The sequence below is a fragment of the Hesperophylax consimilis genome, chromosome 18 (genome assembly GCF_061612785.1).
Source record: "Hesperophylax consimilis isolate HC1 chromosome 18, BYU_Hcon_1.0, whole genome shotgun sequence".
NCBI lineage: Eukaryota > Metazoa > Arthropoda > Insecta > Trichoptera > Limnephilidae > Hesperophylax > Hesperophylax consimilis.
The window spans coordinates 21,585,239-21,606,171 of NC_142853.1; the positions used below are offsets into that span (position 1 = coordinate 21,585,239).

Genomic DNA, 20,933 nt, shown 5'->3' on the forward strand with positions numbered 1-20,933 from the left:
CATAAGCAGAATAATTCCTAATACACAATGTACATTTTATAGTTATAATAAATAAATTATTTATAATGTAAGAAATTCTCTTAAATTCCCTCCTTTCTCTCTATCCACCCAATTCTTAAAAATACTTAAAGTATTAACATTTATCCTATTTCATCAGCTTAGATATTCATTAGAAAGTATTTAGCGAACTTAAATTACAAATTAAAATGAAAAAAAAAGTTACTTTATTTTAAACCACTTTATTGAGTAATATAGGCCGACTGGTTTCGATTGCACAAACAAAAGGACAAGAGAAAGTATGTGCGAGAGGGAGAGAGCATCAAAGACAGGCTGGTGGAATTAACCGACAGTCCAATTTTAAAGTTGTTTCCATCGTCCCTACGAAACCCCCACCCTTCCCCTACCCCTCCACCTGCCTGTCTTTAATGCTGTCCCCCTCTCGCACATGCTTTCTCTTTTTCTTTTGTGTACCTTGTTTTTGTCCTCTGTATTTAATTTAGTTTATATTTCCATTATCCTGAAGAAGGTTGAGTGCAACTGAAATCGGTTGACCCATAATAGCTCAATAAAGTGGTTTAAAACAAACTAAAATTAGTTGGCATTTATATAATGTGAAGCCACAAAGTGTTTGCTATCTTTGATAATTTGTAAATTAAAACATGGAAATCAATAGAAAAGTGTATTTGTGTCCGAGTTAGGGCCCGTTCCCACTTCCGTTTTCAAATCGGAGGCGGGTCCCGTTTTAAAAACGGATGCCCTAGTGGCTGTAGTGGATGTATGGAGCTGTTCACACTTGTCCGACACGATTTGAAAACGGATCCGACATTTTTTGTCGGATGGCTCGCCTACGCAGCGCGTCCGTTTTCAAATCGTGTCGGAACACGCTCGCTCATAGTGTTGTATGGAGCTGTTCACACTTGTCGTCCAGTCGTTCCGGCAGAGTCCCCGCCAAACCCCGACCCCTCCCCGCCCGCTCCCTGTCCCAAGGAAGCAGGCACGCTGCGTGCTTGTAAATAAATCAAAACTACAATAATGGATAAGGAAATAAATCCCGAAAATTTAATACCACTGGTCGAAGAAAGAGTATGGTAATATTTTATCTTTAACCAAATAAAAACAAAACACTTGGTGTACACAACTTTTTTACATCAAAATTTTTATTTTTTTAAGTTTACTTTTTTAAATTTTAAAGCTTTAATGAGATGCACGGAAGAGCTTATTATTTTAATAAACACATAATAAAAAATATTTGAGTTGTTATTGTTTTCTTACTTTAAAATATCGATAGCCTTTCTTCAGGACAAATGCACTTTCTCAATTTTGTATTTTGATATGTTAAGTTCTCTGAAACTCATTCCAGTAGATGTTTAAAGGAAGTGATAGACATTCTCTTAAGCCATTAAGCGCCCTTGAGGTGATTTTTCATGGTGAAAACGGCGCTATATAAATAATCCAATCATTATTATTCTAAAATAATTAAAGAACTTTAGTTCATCACTTCTCAACTCACCAATTAACACTTGGAAAATTCCTACAGAAAATTATTCGGCTATGATTGGGTGTACCCAAAATTTTCTTTTCACTTTTTTCCTTCTTTTTAATAAGTACAACATGACAACAAGAGCTTCATCGTCGTTCATTGCGCACCATTACTGAAGAATGAGCAAATAACATGTTTTTGTTGAATCGACAATTATTTTTTTTCGTAGAGTATGGTCCGTTTTTAAAACGGTAGTGTGAACAGGACCATTGGCCATCCGTTTTTAAAACGGGACACGCCTCCGATTTGAAAACGGAAGTGGGAACGGGCCCTTAGAGATGGACTTCAGATTTTTTGCAATTTATAACTTAGATTGCACATTAAATTTAGAAGATTTTGTTTTGCTAGTGTGGAGAGTTGTTAAAGCATTATTTCTTATTTCTAAAATATATTCAACCTTTATGAAAAATGTTTCTTTAAGACATTATTGAAAATGTTAAAAAAATCAATCATAATCAAGCCTTATATTTAAAACACAATATTAAGTACGTATACAGGTCACGAGACTTACCATAAGACAGGCCTGAGTCAATCTATGTGAGAAATTAGCAAGCAAGTATTCTACAAGTGAATATGTACAAATAATAGTAACTTACAAGCAAGCAAAATTAATCAAAAACACATTTGCAAGTGCCAGTAAGATAGATGCAGTAAGTCTATAAAAATTATCTCTATTTCATTAGCAGAAAGTTTCAAGAAGTCGATTATCATTAAGTTAACTTGTAAGCAATTTACAAGTGCTTCATTTATGACCAAATTGCAACAACCATTCTGTCTCTGAGCTCTGCTAACTGAAGTTAGCTATACAAATGTCCAAATATGAGATTGATTTATGAAATTTAACTCTTAAGGCGATGCACTACGTTGTGCAATATTTTAAATTGAGCCGCTATCAATAACAACCCTCATCCACCTGTTTTGATTTGATTTATGCAAGAAAAAAAAACATGGCCACAAAGTGCCTTTTGTTTTATTTTGTGGATGTTCAGACATAAATATTTAATTTTTTTTTGATCATTTTATAAATAACTTAATTTGCCACACTATACAATAAAATCATAATCGAAAATGGGTTCGTAAGTAGGAGATTTTGAACTTTAAAGCAGTTTTCATAGGCCTTATACATTATTTTTTCTGGGCTTATAAAAAGACTTATCTAAAAAATACTCGATTATTTCAAAGGCCAAGATGTATTCTACTCGCAGTATTTAATTAAAGCATCTGAAACATTTCTAGGCGACCAAATTTTCAAACCAAAAACACATGATTTTACATTACTACGTATGGCATCGCCTTAACCACGTAATGCACTATACATGCCCTGTACAAGGGCGCGCCAAAGTTTCTCCGGCATTTTGGGTATAAAACATACCTACTTGAGGGCGGTTAAACTTATATTTCTAAAAAATATCTCAAATCTTCACTTTATTGACATCATGCAAGATGCATCTTTAATGCTTATCCCAACTAATGATAGAAAAAGCTTTGAAGTAGGGATGAGTCGTTCATGAGCGAGCTGCTTTGAGCTTTCCTCTTTTTGATGAGCCGTATTCCGGTAAATCATACCACGGCTAAATTGAACGGTTGCTCTTTTTTATCAGTTATTACATACTCATAGACGTGAAAGGCGTCCGACAGTCCAACATCTGGACTCGGACATATGTATTTACTTACACCTACTAACTACCCAGCATATTTTTTCACTCATAGTATGAGTAAGCGTACCTGTACCAAGAGTCATACAATCATACGCTGGGAGCCATGAGTCATATCGGGGGAGCCGTATCAGAATATTCTCATTGCTCATACGCTCTGGTTCATATACCTGGTGCCATAGCTCCCGCTCTTAATAAAATAAGTCATGACTCATCGCTACTTTGAAGATTGTAAATTGAATCAGTTTGAAGAGTCTTTCTTTACAAGCAGGCGCGCTTCATAAGATTTTTAAGAGGAGACGATCGCCATCAGATCGATCGATTGTCCAGTCGAGTGCGATATCCGCATCACGGTTGAAGTTTTATATGCATGTAAATGTAAATTTGATGTCCTTGAAATATTAACATGGTCGCTGTACCTTACACTACGAAGATAAGCTTTGACGATTTATCGGGTCCCATTGATTTTCCAAATATTTATTTACATCTGAAGACTTTAGGGATGTATTTTTTAAATCCATGTGTGATCATTATTAAAGCCGTAAATTAAATTGGCAAATAAGAGCCCAGTGCATGACAGAATAATACATATTTTTGATGTGTAGAAAAGGTTAAAATTAACATTTTAAATTTTCCAGTAATTCAAGATATTTCTCAGCAGGTTTTCCCTTGTTCAAAATTGCCGAGGGATGTCAATTACGATTAAGGTTTCCTATTTTCCATCGATTTGTGTTATATAGGTAGTGTGTACTTTTTTATTTTGAAAAATCGCTAAAGGTATTATTTTTGACTGTGTCCCAATGGGATAAAATTATATCAAATGTACCTGATATCCTTAAAAATACATTAATATATTCCTTACTAATTCCAGATGATATGAAAATTCAGGGTTTTCAAGGTTGGCAGTTCAAAAAAACACCAGAACAATCAACTCTCCTGAACCTATGACTAACTTGATTTTATAGTGGCTTGAAAAAGTCAAATTGCCACCAAGTTGTTTTCCATAAATAGATAAGTCAACACATAAGCAAGACAATAACAAGTCAACTTACATATAAAGTTGTTTTTCACATGAGCAAGTCAATGTCAACTTACAAAAGAAGTTATTTTCCACAAGTTGACACGTAAGCAAGTCACTTGCAAATAAAGTTGTTTGTACCAAGTTGTAAGCAAGAATTTAAGTATCTTAATCAGTCTAGGAACCAGCGTAATCTGAGATCACACTAATAAAGTAGTCAATTAGCATAGCATCAATCAAAGGACGGATTTAAGATGCTATCACGAAACAATCCACATCGTCACATCCTAACAGAGACAATAGGTTGTTTAGGGATCCATTGCTTTTCATAAAACGAATACCTGAATTAAATACTAACAATAGATCTGACTATTTAAAACCTTGAAATAGCGACCCACCACTCCTTCAGGTTCTCCTTCACATGTTATAAAGGTGTGCGAACAATCGGGTACACAACACAGTACAGTTCACAACAAATCGACCTCCAGTCACTCAGTCTATTGATGAATCAATCAAATGTCGACGAGTAAAACTTATCTATCGATATCACAACTCCTCGACCAACAGTTTTCTTAAGAACAAAATAAATTGATATCAATACACTTTTAATCTGTACAGTGTTAGCCATTTCAACAAAATCTATTGCATCACGTTGCACATTTTGATAGTGTTTTAGCGTAACTTCATGGGTCACATATGCGATATCCGCGAACGGGGATAGCTGCCGATGAACCTCACTTGCAGCAACAGGTCAACAGCAACTTCCGACATGCAGTTGAGTATGTAATCCCCATCCGTTTCGTTGTGAAGGCTGTTTATTTTTAGCGTAAAACGAAACATATATTCCAGAAAGCACAATTAATTAATAACATGCTTTGTCCATGCTTTAACAAACGCCCCCCAAACTAATATTCACTTATCACTGGTTTTACTTGTAAGTATTACTCGGTAGTTTATCATTATCAGACGTAGTTTTCTCTAGTAGGCGTGGAGGACAGTGGACTCTGTTTGCGGAGTTCGTCTCTGCAGGAATTGGCAACCACCATTTCCGAGGATGAGCGCGGTGATCGCGATGAGCAATTGTTGTTTTGAGCAGAGATGTACGACATCTCCATATCTACATTTTCTCCCTGTGCAAATGAAAAATAAACATTATAATTTAAAACAGAAAGAAAACGGCAAAATGAATGAATAATTGAGAAGCACTGGAAAATAAAATTAGTAGTAAACTAAGAAAAACAAAATAAAATATTTCATGGCGAAGAAAGAAAAAGGATCAACAATTGGGCGTCAGTGAGAAAATAGTATAAAATAGTGGTTCTATAAAATGAGAGTATATTTCTAGGAGAATACAAATGGGTTTGGGAGAAGAGAGGGTTTTGCAATAGTTCGAGCAACTTAGCATAGATGGCTCTAGTGGTAGTAGCTCATAGAGTATATTATATAGTTCTCCCAAGAGATGTCTCTAGTGTATAGGTTTGCCCCTCCAGTTGAAACGCGAGGTGAGCCTTCAGTTAGGTATCTACCAACAGAGAGAGACTTTGAGAGCTAAGAGAGAAAGGACATTATGTATTAGACTGTCCTACACTCATTCCCAATTGCAAGAGTTTTGTTGTGAAGACCGCATTACTATTTTGGAAGAACCATTTACAACAGTTTTCTTAAGGTGACAGTGAATTTGAACAACATGAGTGTGGGTATTTTTTTATGTGAATACCGCACAACCAACCTTCTGGAGCCAGTTGAACCAGGGCATTGAGGAAGGTGGAAAAATACCTAAAAGATGAGATGATAGGTAGGTAGGTAAAGGTAGTATGGAAGTGGGTTTCAAAGAGAAGGAGTGGATGTTGTAACAGATGACATGACAGTGGGTTCTAAGACTAATAGATGAGTAAAATAGCAGAGAGAGTGAAACGGACCTAACCTCAGGATGCAGGGGGTTGGCCGTGATGGTGATGGCGGGCTTGGGGGGCGAGGAGGGTAGGAAGCCGTTGGACAGCTCCCCCACACCGCCCCCTTCGCCATGTCCACCCTTGTCTTTGTCTGGGGCAGCTCCTAAAAACAACAAACAGTCAGATATGAGATCAGATGAGAGATTTTCGCGGTCACAATTATTATTGTGATTGATTTTTGGATTTTTATGTCGAGTTGTGCTTTTTCCTAACTTTGGCCAACGTTACAGTGTACATCATCAGGGCAGATGTGTAGAAGTGAAGTGTATGTTTATGAAGGTAAAAGTGATACCGTGTTACAAGCTTTAATCCTCTTAGGGTCGGTATTTCAGTAAAATAATTAGTGTGAGTAGTGTGGTTTTAAGAACTATTATGCTTAGAAAAGTTGGCTAAAGAAGGAAGCGCAACACGGCACCATTATGAAATTCAAATGAGATGGCGATATACAATGTCAGGCAAGAGTAAGGCAGGCAGAGCGCGAACTGACTGGGCTAGAACCAAAAAGTACCGGTTCCGCGGTGACATTGGTTTCCATTCAAATTTTTACGGAAGGAATTTTTAGTGTTCTTCTTTATTCTACGGTTGAACTCTATTATGTATCAATCTCGCAATGAGACGATGCAAGTGCTAATATTCAGATTCTAGATGTTATCAGTATAGTCACCTTTCTTCTTCTTGCATACAATAATACCGATCAAGGCTGAAGCCAGCAGGACCACAACGCCTGCAGAGCCCCCGCCAATGAGGTACAACTGTCCCCTATCCCCGGAGCCCTCACCGCCGCTGGAGCCCGATGTCCCCGAGGGAAACGACGCAGACTCTAGCACCTTCTCCACCACTGGAGCTTCTAGAAAGACAATTCAATTGTTATTATTTACTTAGAACAGAAAGCATAACACATTACATACAGAAGAAGAGACTTTAGAGTACATTATCTAATCAAATTCCCGATGGACATAAGCTTATTTATAGTTTTATTTTAGTGTTATTGGACCAACTTGAGCCAGAGTGACAACAAAAGATGCCCGCATGGTCAGCACACGTTATAGTGGTAGATACTTTCAGTGTCGCACAAGAACCGTCAGGAGCCAGTGAGACCGAATTGCGATATACGAGGTTTGTTCAAAAGAAAAGTTGTATTTATTTATTCATCAATATCCATTTTCTCCCCTTCAAAGTAATCCTCCTCAGATATAATGCACTTATGCCAGCGCTTCTTCCAATCCTCAAAGCACTTCTGGAATGCGCATTTCGGTATGGCCATCAGCTCGTTCTTCGATTCTGACTTTATCTCATCAATTGTGGCAAAACGCTTTCGTTTCATTGGTCTCTTCAGTTTCGGGAATAGGAAAAAGTGGCAGGGAGCCAAATCTGGTGAATACGGTGGTTGAGGCATGATAACGCTGTTGTTTTTGGCCAAATAATCAAGAACAAGCATTGATGTGTGAGCTGGTGCATTATCGTGATGCAAAATCCATGATTTGTTTTTCCACAATTTCGTAAACAAACTTCGCTGCCACACGTTTCATGCCCAAAACATCCGAGAAAATTGCATGGCATGAGCCGATTGATATGCCAACATCCTCTGCAACTTCCCTAATAGTGATTCGACGATTTTCCAAAACCATTTTCTTCACTGTTTCGATGTTTTCTTCGTTTGTTGACGTGGTTGCAACTCCAGGACGCTCATCATCATTAACATCTTGTCAGCCTTCTGTAAAGCGTTTGTACCACTTATAAACACTTTTTTGAGGCAAAGTAGACTTGCTGAATGCCACAGTCAACATTTTAAGTGCGTTGGAGCACTTTATTCCATTTTTAACGCAAAATTTAATACATATTCTTTGATCCGTTTTTTTCAAAAGTACAAAATCGAAGAACACACAAAAACGTGACTAACCTTTCCAGTTGTCAAAAACAAACCACTAATCCAAAATGGCTGATAATACTAACATATGATAAACATAATTATGTGTACCAACATAACAAAAAAAAAGTCGATAATCGAATGTACACAGCCTGCGAAAATTCAAAATTCACCTTTTCTTTAGAACAAACCTCGTATAATGAAGCTGAAGGAGATGGGTAAGAGGAAGGTGGGAAAGTACCTCTCTATTCTGGTCACTAAGCAAGTCATTTCAAGCAATAATAATTAATAATTGGATAATTTACTGGCAGCGGTGCAATTTTTTTATCATGAATGATGGTCTTAGGGCCTTAGGGCAATACTGAAAGTATCTACCACTCAACATGCAGCAAATATACTATGTATATATTACATATTTAAAAACACCAATGAAATTTACTTGTGCACATCAGGATTCGAACCTGCGACCTCATGATTTGTAGCCAACTCAACCACGTAGGTCGTCGTCATTGGGGAGGCGATTGGATTATATTGTGAGGCTGAATGAGTAGGAAAGTTTAATGAACATGGGTCGGAGATAGTCTATTGAAGGTGACCGTATGTCTCTGATAAAAGCATAAAAGGGCTGTAAGCGTATTCAAATGTCTCTTACATTTTTAACTACCATTCAGTTTGCACTTATTAATATATTATTATCAGAGTACAGTGGTACCTCGACATACGAGTTTAATTCGTTCCGCAACCTTGCTCGTATCTTGAATTACTCGTATATCGATGCAGATTTCCCCATACAAAACAATTAGATTACCATTAATCCCTTCCAACCCCCAAAATGTCACCCCAGTTATTTTTGTTACGTGGTTTTGAATAATAAAAACGTATTTATAAATGACAAATATTTATTGTACAATAACAAAAAAGAGAATGTAAATAAATAAATTAGATATCCTTACTGGTCTTTGCCTTTTTCGCTACATTTTTCTCGCTTTCACCTGTAGGCCGTTTAGAAAAAAACATATCCAAGGAGGTTTGTTTCTTCCTCCCTCTCAGAATGTTCCGGAAATGAGTTAGGCAAGTGTCATTAAAAAGATCAGATGCACGACCTGTTGCAACTTTTTCTGGGTGTTTCTTTTCCACGAACTGTGAAACTCTCTCCCACATTCCTAAATCTCCTTTATCTCACTAAACCAAACTCGTATCTCGAATTTCGCTCGTAACTCAAAGCAAAAAATCACTCGCTCGCCGGCTCGTATCTGGAAAAACTTGTATGTTGGGGCACTCGTATGTCGAGGTACCACTGTATTTATTTATATATAGGTATATCAGTCGGCAACCAAACACCAAAACACTACAGATAGGCAAGGAGATGTGGAAAAGGATATATATAGGTACAGTTGTAGGCGTTTGATGAAACATTTGGCATTTGCATTAGGAAACTCACTCAAGGTCTTCTGTGTGATGATGGCAGAGAAATCGCTGGCGGCTGCCGGCGTGAAGCTCTGCAACTTGATCTCGTAGAGGCTGCCGGGGGCGAGGTGCCGCAGCACCAGCGAGCGCGCGTCCCCGCCCTCCACCGCCGCCTTCATGTATTCGCCGGCGCTCGACGCCAGGCGGTAGTACACGTAGAAGCCGTCGATGGCCGTCTCCTTGCCACTGCCACTTGCGTTGGCGGGTGGGACCTGGAATTAGCGGTGATATAATTATAATAGAATAATACATGTATTTATTTGTATCATTACGAACTTATTTCAATTACCTACTTAAGGTCGGCCGTGAAAATCAATTTTTAAATTTTTTCATAAAATTCCAAATTGCGTGGGAATTCATTAATTCCAAGTTTGGTTTTTAGTTCTTATGGATTTAGAATTAACGGGGTTCTACTAATGCAGTATCGTTTATATATATCCAACGGTTGATGTAATTGTTTGATGATAGTGTTGGGTGTTGATTATTTCCAATGACTTATTATTTTTAAATGATAAACTAAGGTTTATAAGACAAGGTTATGCATAAAATAAGGTTATCACAGCGCCCTTGAGGTGTTTTTGCACAAAAACGGCGCTATACAAGTCATCCAAGTATTATTATTATGCTATGCATAAAATCTTGTCTTATAAACGTTAGTTTATCATTTAAAAATAATAATATTTGGCAAGTCAAAAATATTTCACCAATAAATGAAGATATCATATGTCTCGACGCCATCTAGTGAGAAATTTAGCACTAACAAAAGCCTTTCCTACAAAAATAAAGTTGATTGTTTACAGGTGAAAAAATATAATAAGCAGTAATTGTTGATTGAGGTACTACAGTAGAACCTCGTTAATTCGAAATCCACGGGACATCAAAAATCAAATTTCGAATTAACGAATTCCCACGTAATTCGAAATTTTATGAAAAAAAAAAAAAAAAAATACGCCGAAAATCGATTTTCTCGGCCGCCTTTTCAAATCTGGATGGTATTTTAGCTGTAAATTCGTGTTAATACCAATTATTTCTTTATTACCGTAGCGGCGGGCCCTTTAAATTCAAAAATTCGTAAAAATGCTATATATTTACGCGTAAATCGAGATTTCGCTGCCGATTTCGGTCGCGACCTACCCTTTGAATTGAGATATTCGTAAAAATACGATATATTTCCGCGTAAATCGAGATTTCGCGGTAGTTTTCCGGCGTGGCCGGCCTTTTATTTTACGATTTACGAAATATTATGATTTATTTTCGCAAAAATCAAATTTTTTCGAATTACACGAACAAATTTTTGTGCGCGGACAAAAATAAATTTCGAATTACGAATTAACGAATTTCGAATTAAAAAAAATTTTGTATGAAATAAATTTTCTGCGGAAATTTTTTTGGCGAAAATTTCGAATTACGCGTTTTTTCGAATTATCGGGGTTCCAATTAACGGGGTTCTACTGTAGTACATATTGAATCATTTGGCGGGTTGGAAATAAGCCGACATAGCTCAGTGGATACAGAGCACCTGACCGGACATCAGAAGGCACGGGTTCAATTCCCGTTGGCGGCATTTATTTTTACTCGGGAGATATTTTCAATTTGTATTAGTATTTCGGATGACTAATTATTGCTTATAATTATTTATTTCCAACAACATTTTATCTCGATGCACTACTATTGTGAATACCGCACAAGGATCACAGCTGCTTGGCGCCAGTTGGAATATTATGGCATCAACCCATTCAAAATGTATGTGTTCCTACCTCCCAGTGTAGCTGTATCTCCGTGGCAGCGAGGGGCTCTGCCCTGGTGAGGAGGGGCGCCGGCGGGGCCCTGGCGAGACCTGCGCCCCGCTGCAGATGGAAGCGGCTGGAATTGGGGCCCAGCTTGTTGTCATTGTTACTGTAAGCTGCTGCTATTCTAAACCTGGGGAGGAGATGCAACAAGAACTTTGTTAGTTTAAATTTTTATTTATTTTTACTATCCTGTTAAAAAAATTTTAACCCCTAGAGTAATTTTGCAACATTTTTCTCCCAGATGTCAATCACCCGTAGTGTCTTTTTGGGAGATTTCTTCCAGCCTGACTCAGGACTCCCAGGACTCATAAAAGTCATGATATCTCATTTTGCATTATGGTGAGATATATGATTTAAACAGTGTTAGAAAGAGAGAACACCATGCTTTGTATTTTCATTCAAAAGATTGCCATGGATATTCCTGAAAAATTAAAACAACTTTTAGCATTTGAAGGATATTTGTCAAGGTTTGCAATTTTTTAATAAATATTTTTGTATAAAACGAAAAAAAAGTGACGTGACAATAACTTTTTAAATAGTAATGAAATATGTTTTTTAGTTTTGTATAAAGTGACAATAACAGTTTACACGGTAAGCGATTTAAAAAACTATATTTGTGTTCAAAATTTTATATTTTTAAAGCATGTCAATTTTTTTATTTTTTTTATTTATTTATTTAGCATAGGATATACATATTGTACATTTGTTAAATGTTTTTACTGTCCAACTAGGAGGAATTCCTGTTTTAGGACAGTCAAAATTTGGACAAATTAGCAAACATATTTTGAATAAAAAAAAACAGAAAAGAAAAAAAAAAGAGAGTTAAAAGAATAAAAAAAACTAAAATAGATAAAACATAAAAATAACTGATGTTTGTTTAGCATACTAATAATAAAAACACAGTAAAATAATAGGTACATATTAGAAAGGATTAAGTTATTAAATTAGTAGGTAACTGGTGTTTGCATCGCATATGATCCATATTATATTTTTGTTTTTGTGTGGTTTTGTTTGTAATACTAAAATCCGAAAGAGTCGTTCATCTGCTTTCAAAAACAGTATTTTATTTTCAAGTACGTTAAAATAATAGCAAATTTATCTGGAATCGAATGTAATGTGAAAATATTTCCCGCGCAATCTGCATGTTGACAGTTTGCATAAGGGATTGCAAAATATACAGGCTCCAGGGGTTAATATTATTTTTTTTGTTGTACTTACTTATAATAGTGGTCAGGCAGCAGGTTGTTGACTTCGTAAGATCGAACATGCGGCGCTATATCCTGGTTGCTTGTCTGCCACCGAGATCTGCCTCCGGAACCCTGTCAAACTAAATTCTTTAAGGCGATGCCATACGTAGTAATGCAAAATCATGTGTTATTGGTTTGAAAATTTGGTCACCTAGATATGTTTCAGATGCTTTAATTAAATACTGCGAGTAGAATACATATTGGCCTTTCAAATAATCGAGTATTTTTTATATAAGTCTTTTTATAAGCCCAGAAAAAAATGTATAGGCCTGTGGTTATCTTAGTGTACAACATAAAAATCTAGTTTATTATTCACAATAAAATGCTAGCGATATTTAGGTCAACTAGACTGGCGGTTTGGAGACGGAATACTAGCGAGTTCCTTCACGCTGCCGCTTTTATAAGTTAAAGCTTCTAGAACAATTTGGTTGCTATGTATAATTTGCCAAACAAAAATGAAAAATAATAAAAGAACATCCAAGAATCTTGTTTGGAAAATATCGAAACTTCTGGAATTCCATTCAAATGAAGTAGTGGCGTACCGCTACAGGCCTATGAAAACTGCTTTAAAGTTCAAAATCTCCTACTTACGAAACCATTTTCGGTTATGATTTTATTGTATAATGTGGAAAATTAAGTTACTTATAAAATGATCGAAAAAAAAATTAAATATTTATGCCTGAACATCCACAAAATAAAATAAAAGGCACTTTTTGGGCAAGTTTTTTTCTTGCATAAATCAAAACAGGCGGATGGTGTTAAGCGGGAATTTAAACCTTATCGCCATCTACGTAAGGGGTGTTATTGATAGCGGCTCAATTTAAAATATAACATGACGTAGTGCATCGCCTTAAATAACATATTCTCCAATGGAGTATGTTAGTCTGTCTGTACGACTGTGAACTTTACAAGATAGGAACTTAGGTTCGAGGATATCATCAAACTCGCCAATTTTCATAAGACCTTTTGGCTTGAGCTTGTGAGGCAAATTTTTGCACCGGATTAAACAGAACAGTAACAAAACCTAACATGATAAAATAACAGGTTAGGTTAGGTAAGTTATTTTGTATTTCAATATTTGTTCTGGTACCTGACTGAGGTCCCGATGCTGCACCTTGAAGAACTCAATGGATAGGCCAGTGTTGTGCTCAACCGACCAGCGCACCATTACGCTCTCGTCCGTCAGGCGAGTCACGTTGGGCCGCGACGGGGGGATCATCACTGCAATCAGACATCAAGTGGTAAAAGACAAAAAAAAAATTTAATTACGCTGATTGCCGATTTGTTACATCGTCAAATGTGACTTCATCAAATATAACGTCGGTAAATGTGAGGTCGGTAAATGTGAGGTCGGTAAATGTGAGGTCGGTAAATGTGAGGTCGGTAAATGTGATGTAGGTAAATGTGAGGTCGGTAAATGTGAGGTCGGTAAATGTGAGGTCGGTAAATGTGAAATAGGTAATTGTGACATTGTCAAATGCGACATCGCCAAATGCGACATCGTCAAATATAACTTCGTCAATGTGACGTCGGTAAATGTGGCGTTGTCAAATGCTACATTATCGAATGCAACATCATCAAATAACATTGTTTAACATGATTTCGACAAATGTGACATCATAATTTTTTTTTAATAGTCTTAAATTTAAAACTTGACAGCAACAAAAAACCTATTTCAGACACAATTTACTCAAAAACAAAATTTTAAATCAATTTGTTATGTACATTTGTACAAAGTTGTAATGGCTGATATAAATATATATACATATTATGTAAGTACCTTTATGATGTCCTTTAGGTCTGGGATGCCTCCTGTCATTGGGTCCAGCACTACCAGGCCTCAGGGCTCCCAGCTCTCCTAGCCCTTGACCATTTTCTCCCATCTGTAGGACAAATGTTAATACTTTAAAAACTAACAAAGGTCCTGCCCAAAGCCAGTCCATGGCAACACCAACATTGGGGAACAGGGCGAAGTGAAAGAAGTAATGTAGGAAAAATGATGATAGTTATGTATATTTTGCTAGGTACTGAAAGTAGATCGCTACCACTCATTGGTGGCTTGCTTTATTCTGGACAGTTTTTTGAATTTGAAATTTCGAATAATCATACAAAGAATAAAACAAAACACAAGAAATGCGATGTGCGCTTGTTTCTTCATCCAAAAGTCAGGACAATTCGAAAATTCACTTTCTCAGTACAATTTCAAAATTAAATGGAATGGAATAAACAATGTCAGGTAGTGTAAGTGAGATAGTAATATGTATCATGTTAGATTTTGGGAACGAACAGCTATTATGTACCCGTAAACTCAATCTGTAAGCTTTTGGGAACAGCTGACGTGGGTCTCGTAGATATCATTGTCTCCTTTAACGTCATGGTGACAAATGTTATCTAAACGGTAAGAAAGAGAAAACAACACGCTTTCTATTCAAGTCTAGAAGTTAACCACAGAAAAATTAAAATGTACATCCCTATGAAACCAAAGGTTTCAACCACAATTTTAGAAGAACTTATGAAACTTTGTGAATTTTTTATTCATTATTTTTGAAAAATGAAACGACCAAAAAAGTGAGGTGAAAACATAATGTTTTTAATACATTTGTCTAATAAAACAAGTGTTGTTTTTTTTGTAATAAGCCATTTAGACGAAAAAACATAAAGTGAGCCTATTTTAAAACTTTTATGTTTATGTTCAAAATTTGAATTTAAAAATATTATCGTAATTTCTAATAAAGCCTTTCAAAAAGAGTTTTTAGTTTTTGGATACCTTCAGAAATATTCCATTTATTTGAATTTTATTGCAGGAAATACACACCAATTCGCCGAATTTCTGACAGTGTCTAAAGAAATATAATATTCAACAGGGGTTAAGTTAAATAATCCCTTTGGTTGGTAGCTAACCTGTGAAACGTGCTGCTTTGGTATAACTAACAAAAGTCTAACAGTTGTGGCGCTCCCGAGAGAATTGGCAGCAAAACATTGCACCACTCCAGCATGGCGCTTCTCTACAGGGTTGATCTCCAGTTCAGAATCTGTAAAGTTAACAAATAAACTATTATTGATCATAATTCTCTTACAGCACGTTGCAAAGAATAGCTTTTAATCACAAAACAAGGGGAGATATGGCATAAGCCGAGATACTACCAAACTGCACAAACTTTCAAAGTGGCGGAACCAATGGAAGTCTTGCATTTGGTGTATAGATATACGCTGTGCAATGCAATTTGCAGTAATAAGGGTGAACAGAACCTGACTACTCAGATCTGGTCACCATACACGGCTAAAGGCATTACCAGAGGGATACTGAGAGTATCTACCACTCTGGAACGTGCCAAGATGAAACCGGTACAATAAATATACAACTTCAAAAAAAAATTATTTTTTTTTCAAAAATATGTGTTTATATATGTTTACTGGAGTCAATGCATTATTCGTGAAAATATTATTACATAACAGCTAAAGACAGACTTTTTCTTCTTTGTGTTTTCTACGTACCTACCCCATCATTCGGATGTTTGGATTACAGAGACTATACTGTAACAGATTGCTTTGAAAAGGTCAGCACTGAGAAGATTATTTATAAATTCATATTATTATTTTTTAGTATACGCACCCTTGATCCTGACACTGGAGTTGGAGGTGACGTCCTCCCCGTTGATCATCCAGCTAATGACGGGGGTAGGACGTCCGCGGGCGTGGCCGCAGGGCAGAAGGACTGCACCCCCTTCTGGGGCCGTGATGTCACCGCCGCCGTCAGCCACCTGCAGTGAGGGCGCTGACAGCACCACCAGGCGGATGGCACGCGTGGCCGTGCCAAAGTTGTTCTTGGCTTCGCAGGTGTAGATACCCTGAAAAACGAGTGGAATAAATAATTTACATTGCAATTGTCCCATTAACCTTTTGAACGCGTTAATTTGCTCCGTTTTATCTATAGCCGTACGCGGTACATATTTTCAAATGCCTATGCACGCAATTAAATGTCAAATTATAGCATTCTGGCATGATTTATTGGACTATATAGACAGAACAGATTATTCTCCACAATATGAAAACAAATCCTCGTGTGTCAACACTCTTAGATGTTTATAAAAACAAAAACATAAAATTTCATACAAAGACGTACCGCATCTTTTGAATGTGGTCCCGCCATTCACTCGGCGTGTGTGTACTTAGGCCACTGCGGTGATAGACACAAGTGGGACACCATGATCACTTATCATTTTTAGTTATGAAAAGTTGTGAATGACATACTAGTACTAACGCCATCCGTTGACAAAAATGTAAACTAAAGGACTAAAAGGCGCGAAGTGGCGCACTTGATTATCGATCTTTTTTTATGAAATAAAATTTTATTTTTAAGAAATTCTTGTAGATGTCAGCATCGTGATAGTTCTACAAATGTCCAAGTGAGCAAGAAATACATTTATGACGAAAGACCGCTGGAATATCGGCATTCAAAGTTTCCGTATCAACTGTTGATACAGCCGCGTGCGAGTATAGACTTTTTGCCGTAACAACAGTTGATACGGCCGCGTGCAAAGAGTTAAAGATGAAACTGTCCACAGCCAGTGGGACTACGTTAGCACTGAATTGAAATAACGGCTAGATTCTGTCAACGTCCTACGCTACTGATAGTCTCCGTAATTGAGTGGTGTAATATATATATTTTTTGTGGTAGATACTTTTAGTATCAGACTGGTAAAAGACCGTTCAGAATCGAAATGTTATTATATTTTTGGTGATCAGATCTGACTACTTGGTACTTCCCCACCTACCTCGTCACCATCTCCATCGCTTCCCCACTACCTTCAACTTCACTACATACCACAATTGAGGATGCTATAGTCTCATTAGCTCCAGGCGGTCAGGAGCAGATGGGACTGTTTTGCGCACAAACACCTTGGAAACCCATTAGGATCCTTACTTATTATTTTCGTTTGTGTTTGCTTCAGTGTCAGCGTTAGTTTGAACGGTTATATTCAAAAGTTGACGGTCACAATCATTTTTTTTTCTATTTATATGGATGTTTCCGCTAATAATTATTGTTTATAATAATTTGTTACCATATATAGAATAGACAAGTCGGTATATCTCACCTCATCTTCCGGGTGCAGGTCAGTGATGTGCAGCAGGGCCCCCTTGGGGTTGGCCCGGGCCGGGAGGGAAGAGCCCCGGCGCACCCAGCCCAGGCGGGGCGCGGGCCGGCCGAGGGCCCCACAGCCCAGCACCACGGAGGAGCCCGCAACTCCTTGGACTTCTTCAGCCATGTCATCCGTAAACCTAGAATTGTATTAAACAATTAATATTTTCTATTTAATTGTTATATAAATGAGTGTTTCTACTTTCAATTACATAGCTGGGGTGTTTCAAACGCCATCACATTTTAACAATCAAATTTATGATCCGTGCGTTTATGAATTTTTGTAATTTGAACAGTCCCCGTTAACCTTATCTGCTCGGCTATCGCACATTATTAATATGTAATCTATTTGCGGCAATCCCCGAACTTAAATTTTGCAAATGAAGGGTACACAATTAGAATGTGATCATCAACAGATTTGAAAAAAATTATTTTGTATGATTATATGATTACATATTCGATTGCCCTTGTATTTATGTGTATTTCTGTATCAGAGGCAGTTCTATGGGTCCAGAAGAGGAAGGTAAATAAAAAAAATAAAATTAAAAAATGTTATATAATTTACAGAAATATAGTAATTATTTCACATAATTTTATACATCAGATGTACCACCATAATAAAGCTAGGCTTGTGTATTTAGGGGACTTTCATTCAATTTCATTCATCAGTCATTTTGTTAGTTATTTTTTATGTACATAATATGCCAAAGTATTCAGTTTATATTTTCATTGTTAAATGAATATAAAATGTTAATATATATTGTATAGGGTATTAAGGGACTTACTTGACTTATTTTAACCAGTGATTTCTAACATTATTTGGAGTAAAAAATTTAAATGAAATTTTGTTATCCAATGATATTTTCCGGCTTATTTTATTAAAAAAAAAATTTCTTGGTTTTGAAAAAAAATAATTTTTTTAATAAAATAAGTCGGAAAATATCATCGGATTACAAAATTTCATTTAAATTTTTTACACCAAATAATGTAAGGAATCACTGGTTGAAGTCAAGTGCGACCCTTAAAACCCTGTATTGCAATGCGTAGTGAATATTATAAATAACGCCAATGTGTGTATTTATTTGCAGGTAGTCATCGATTCTGAAGTCGGTAGTACTAGTAATATTGTTTAATGATAGAACGTCCAGCGTCCTGCCAGCAGGACTTTACGTACTACCGGTAGGACGTAAGTTTTTTGTTTATATGCGGCTTTGTAGGCCTGCTAGCAGGATGCCGTTAACTGCATTGCATAGTGCGTCTCTTTCTGATTCAGCGAGTTTTTGAATCGTATTTCTGCGATCAGTCTGGCCAAAATGGCGGCGAGTATAAGACGTGGGGTCCGCGTTCGCGTCAAAGCCACGTATTTCGACGAAAATGATGGCCTAAACACATGGAGTCGCAAACATTTTGGTGATAATTACGACATTAGTTATTGTTGGGGCACTGTAAAAAAGTTAGAAAACAATTATGCAAGGGTATATTGGGAAATTGACAAAAAAATATCAACCGTGCCCGTTGGAGTTCTAATTGCTGAAACCGAAAATGACAATTTAGTGGAAGCAAATACAAATGAAGAACATTGTAAGTACAAACTTTCTTATTTTATTCATAGGCTTACGTTTATAGTAAGCCTAGTATATTCCCATAGAAAAAATAGTACTTGGAGGTTGCTTGTTCGTTTCCATTATTTACGTGATTGACAATTTTTTTTTGACAGGCACAACATAAATTAACTTTGCTAAGTTTGACTTGTATGGGTATGTATGCGTATGTATTTGCGTGTCTGTGTGTGTGGGCGCGTGCTTGCCTGTGTGTCTGTGCCTGGGTGTGTGTGTATTAAAAATATTTTTATTATTTTTTAACTGATAAACTTTATTAATGTTTATAAGACAAGGTTTTTATGCATATCACAAAGGATTACAAATTATTATAAGCAATAATTATTAGCCAGAAACACCCATACAAATTGAAAAAATCTTCCGAGAAGATATAATAACTGCCGACGACGAAAAATAATAATATTTGACAATTCTAAGTATTCACCAATAAAATGTAGACATAATTTGTCGCGACGCTATCTAGTGGGGAATTTAGCAAGTAAAATTGCCTTCCCTACTATAATAAAGTATGTTGTTCTTAGGTGAAATAATAAAATAAGCAATAGTTGTTGAACGAAATATTTCTAATACATATTGAATAATTTGACGGGACAGGAGATAGGCCGGCGTAGCTCAATGGATCGATCACCTGACCGGAAATCAGGAGGGTGTGAGTACCGTCGCGACGCGTCGGCGGTTATTATTTCTTCTCGGAAGATTTTTTCAATTTGTATGGGTGTTTCTGGCTAATAATTATTGCTTATATTTATTTGGAAAATAATTTTAAGTTTAAATATATTGAGTACCTACACCCCTTTGCGTCTGTTGATCACTAATAATGGATTTTTTTTCAGCATCGTCTGAATCGGGTTCTTCTTCTTCGAGCGAAGATGACGAGACAAGTATTTCAGTACATCCGAATTCAAGTACAAGCAACGTAAATTCTGCTCGAAATACAACAGTTGCAAAGGGTGTTACCTGGACTTTTCATGAAGCAATACGTGTCGATCAACGACAACAAGGCTATTTCAAAGCTACCTTGCTAGTACCATTGGGGCCCGCACGAAGTATCAAGGATGCATTTTTCATGATATTTCCGAGAGAGAAGCTTAGTTACATAGTCCATTGCACCAACTATTCGTTTCCAGCAAGACAAAAACTGTTGAACGAGAAGGAATTATTAACTGTTTTTGGCATATTATATGCTATGACTCTTCAAGAACTTCCAGATCGACGATCCTATTGGAATACCACCTCTGATGGAATATATCCCCCTGCAAATTTTGGACAAAGATTTGGTATGAGCCGCCAAAGATTTGAGATCATTCTCATGGCATTGCGCTTCACACAATCCTCAGACCTTGATTTTTCTGATAAATGGCGTAACACTAGAACATTAGTAACGATGGTGAATGATAAACTAAAAGATACCATCCATCCTGGGTCAAAAATAACTGTAGATGAATCCATGTTCGCCTGGTATGGAAGGGGTGCGTACTTCAAAAACGGAATGCCAGCAGTTATGAAGATTAAAAGAAAACCAAAAGGAGTCGGTTGTGAAGTAAAAACAGCGTGTGATAGTGACACAAACATTATGATCAGAATGGAAATTAATGAGGGCAAAGAAGCAATGAGTACGAAGAAATGGCAAAGAGAATT

The 20,933-nt window shown here is 36.7% G+C and overlaps 1 protein-coding gene across 3 annotated transcripts in view; it reads right to left on the reverse strand.

Annotated features, from left to right (window-relative positions):
* Positions 1-1,009: 1,009 nt before the first annotated feature.
* Positions 1,010-20,933, reverse strand: part of LOC149415498 (interference hedgehog-like) — a 103,770-nt gene continuing 83,846 nt past the window's right edge. For 2 of the 3 annotated variants that reach the window (XM_089642679.1, XM_089642678.1), the window contains 11 exons: positions 17,633-17,816; positions 16,150-16,384; positions 15,438-15,568; positions 14,317-14,419; positions 13,627-13,757; positions 12,508-12,608; positions 11,257-11,419; positions 9,474-9,711; positions 6,830-7,012; positions 6,138-6,268; positions 1,010-5,343 (listed from right to left, as the gene is read on the reverse strand). In XM_089642679.1, coding sequence (XP_089498805.1) covers positions 5,176-5,343; positions 6,138-6,268; positions 6,830-7,012; positions 9,474-9,711; positions 11,257-11,419; positions 12,508-12,608; positions 13,627-13,757; positions 14,317-14,419; positions 15,438-15,568; positions 16,150-16,384; positions 17,633-17,816 — 1,768 coding nt within the window. In that variant the 3' untranslated portion in view covers positions 1,010-5,175. Of the gene's footprint in view, positions 5,344-6,132; positions 6,269-6,829; positions 7,013-9,473; positions 9,712-11,256; positions 11,420-12,507; positions 12,609-13,626; positions 13,758-14,316; positions 14,420-15,437; positions 15,569-16,149; positions 16,385-17,632; positions 17,817-20,933 lie in introns of all 3 variants that reach the window. The other variant, XM_089642680.1, reaches the window with a different exon arrangement.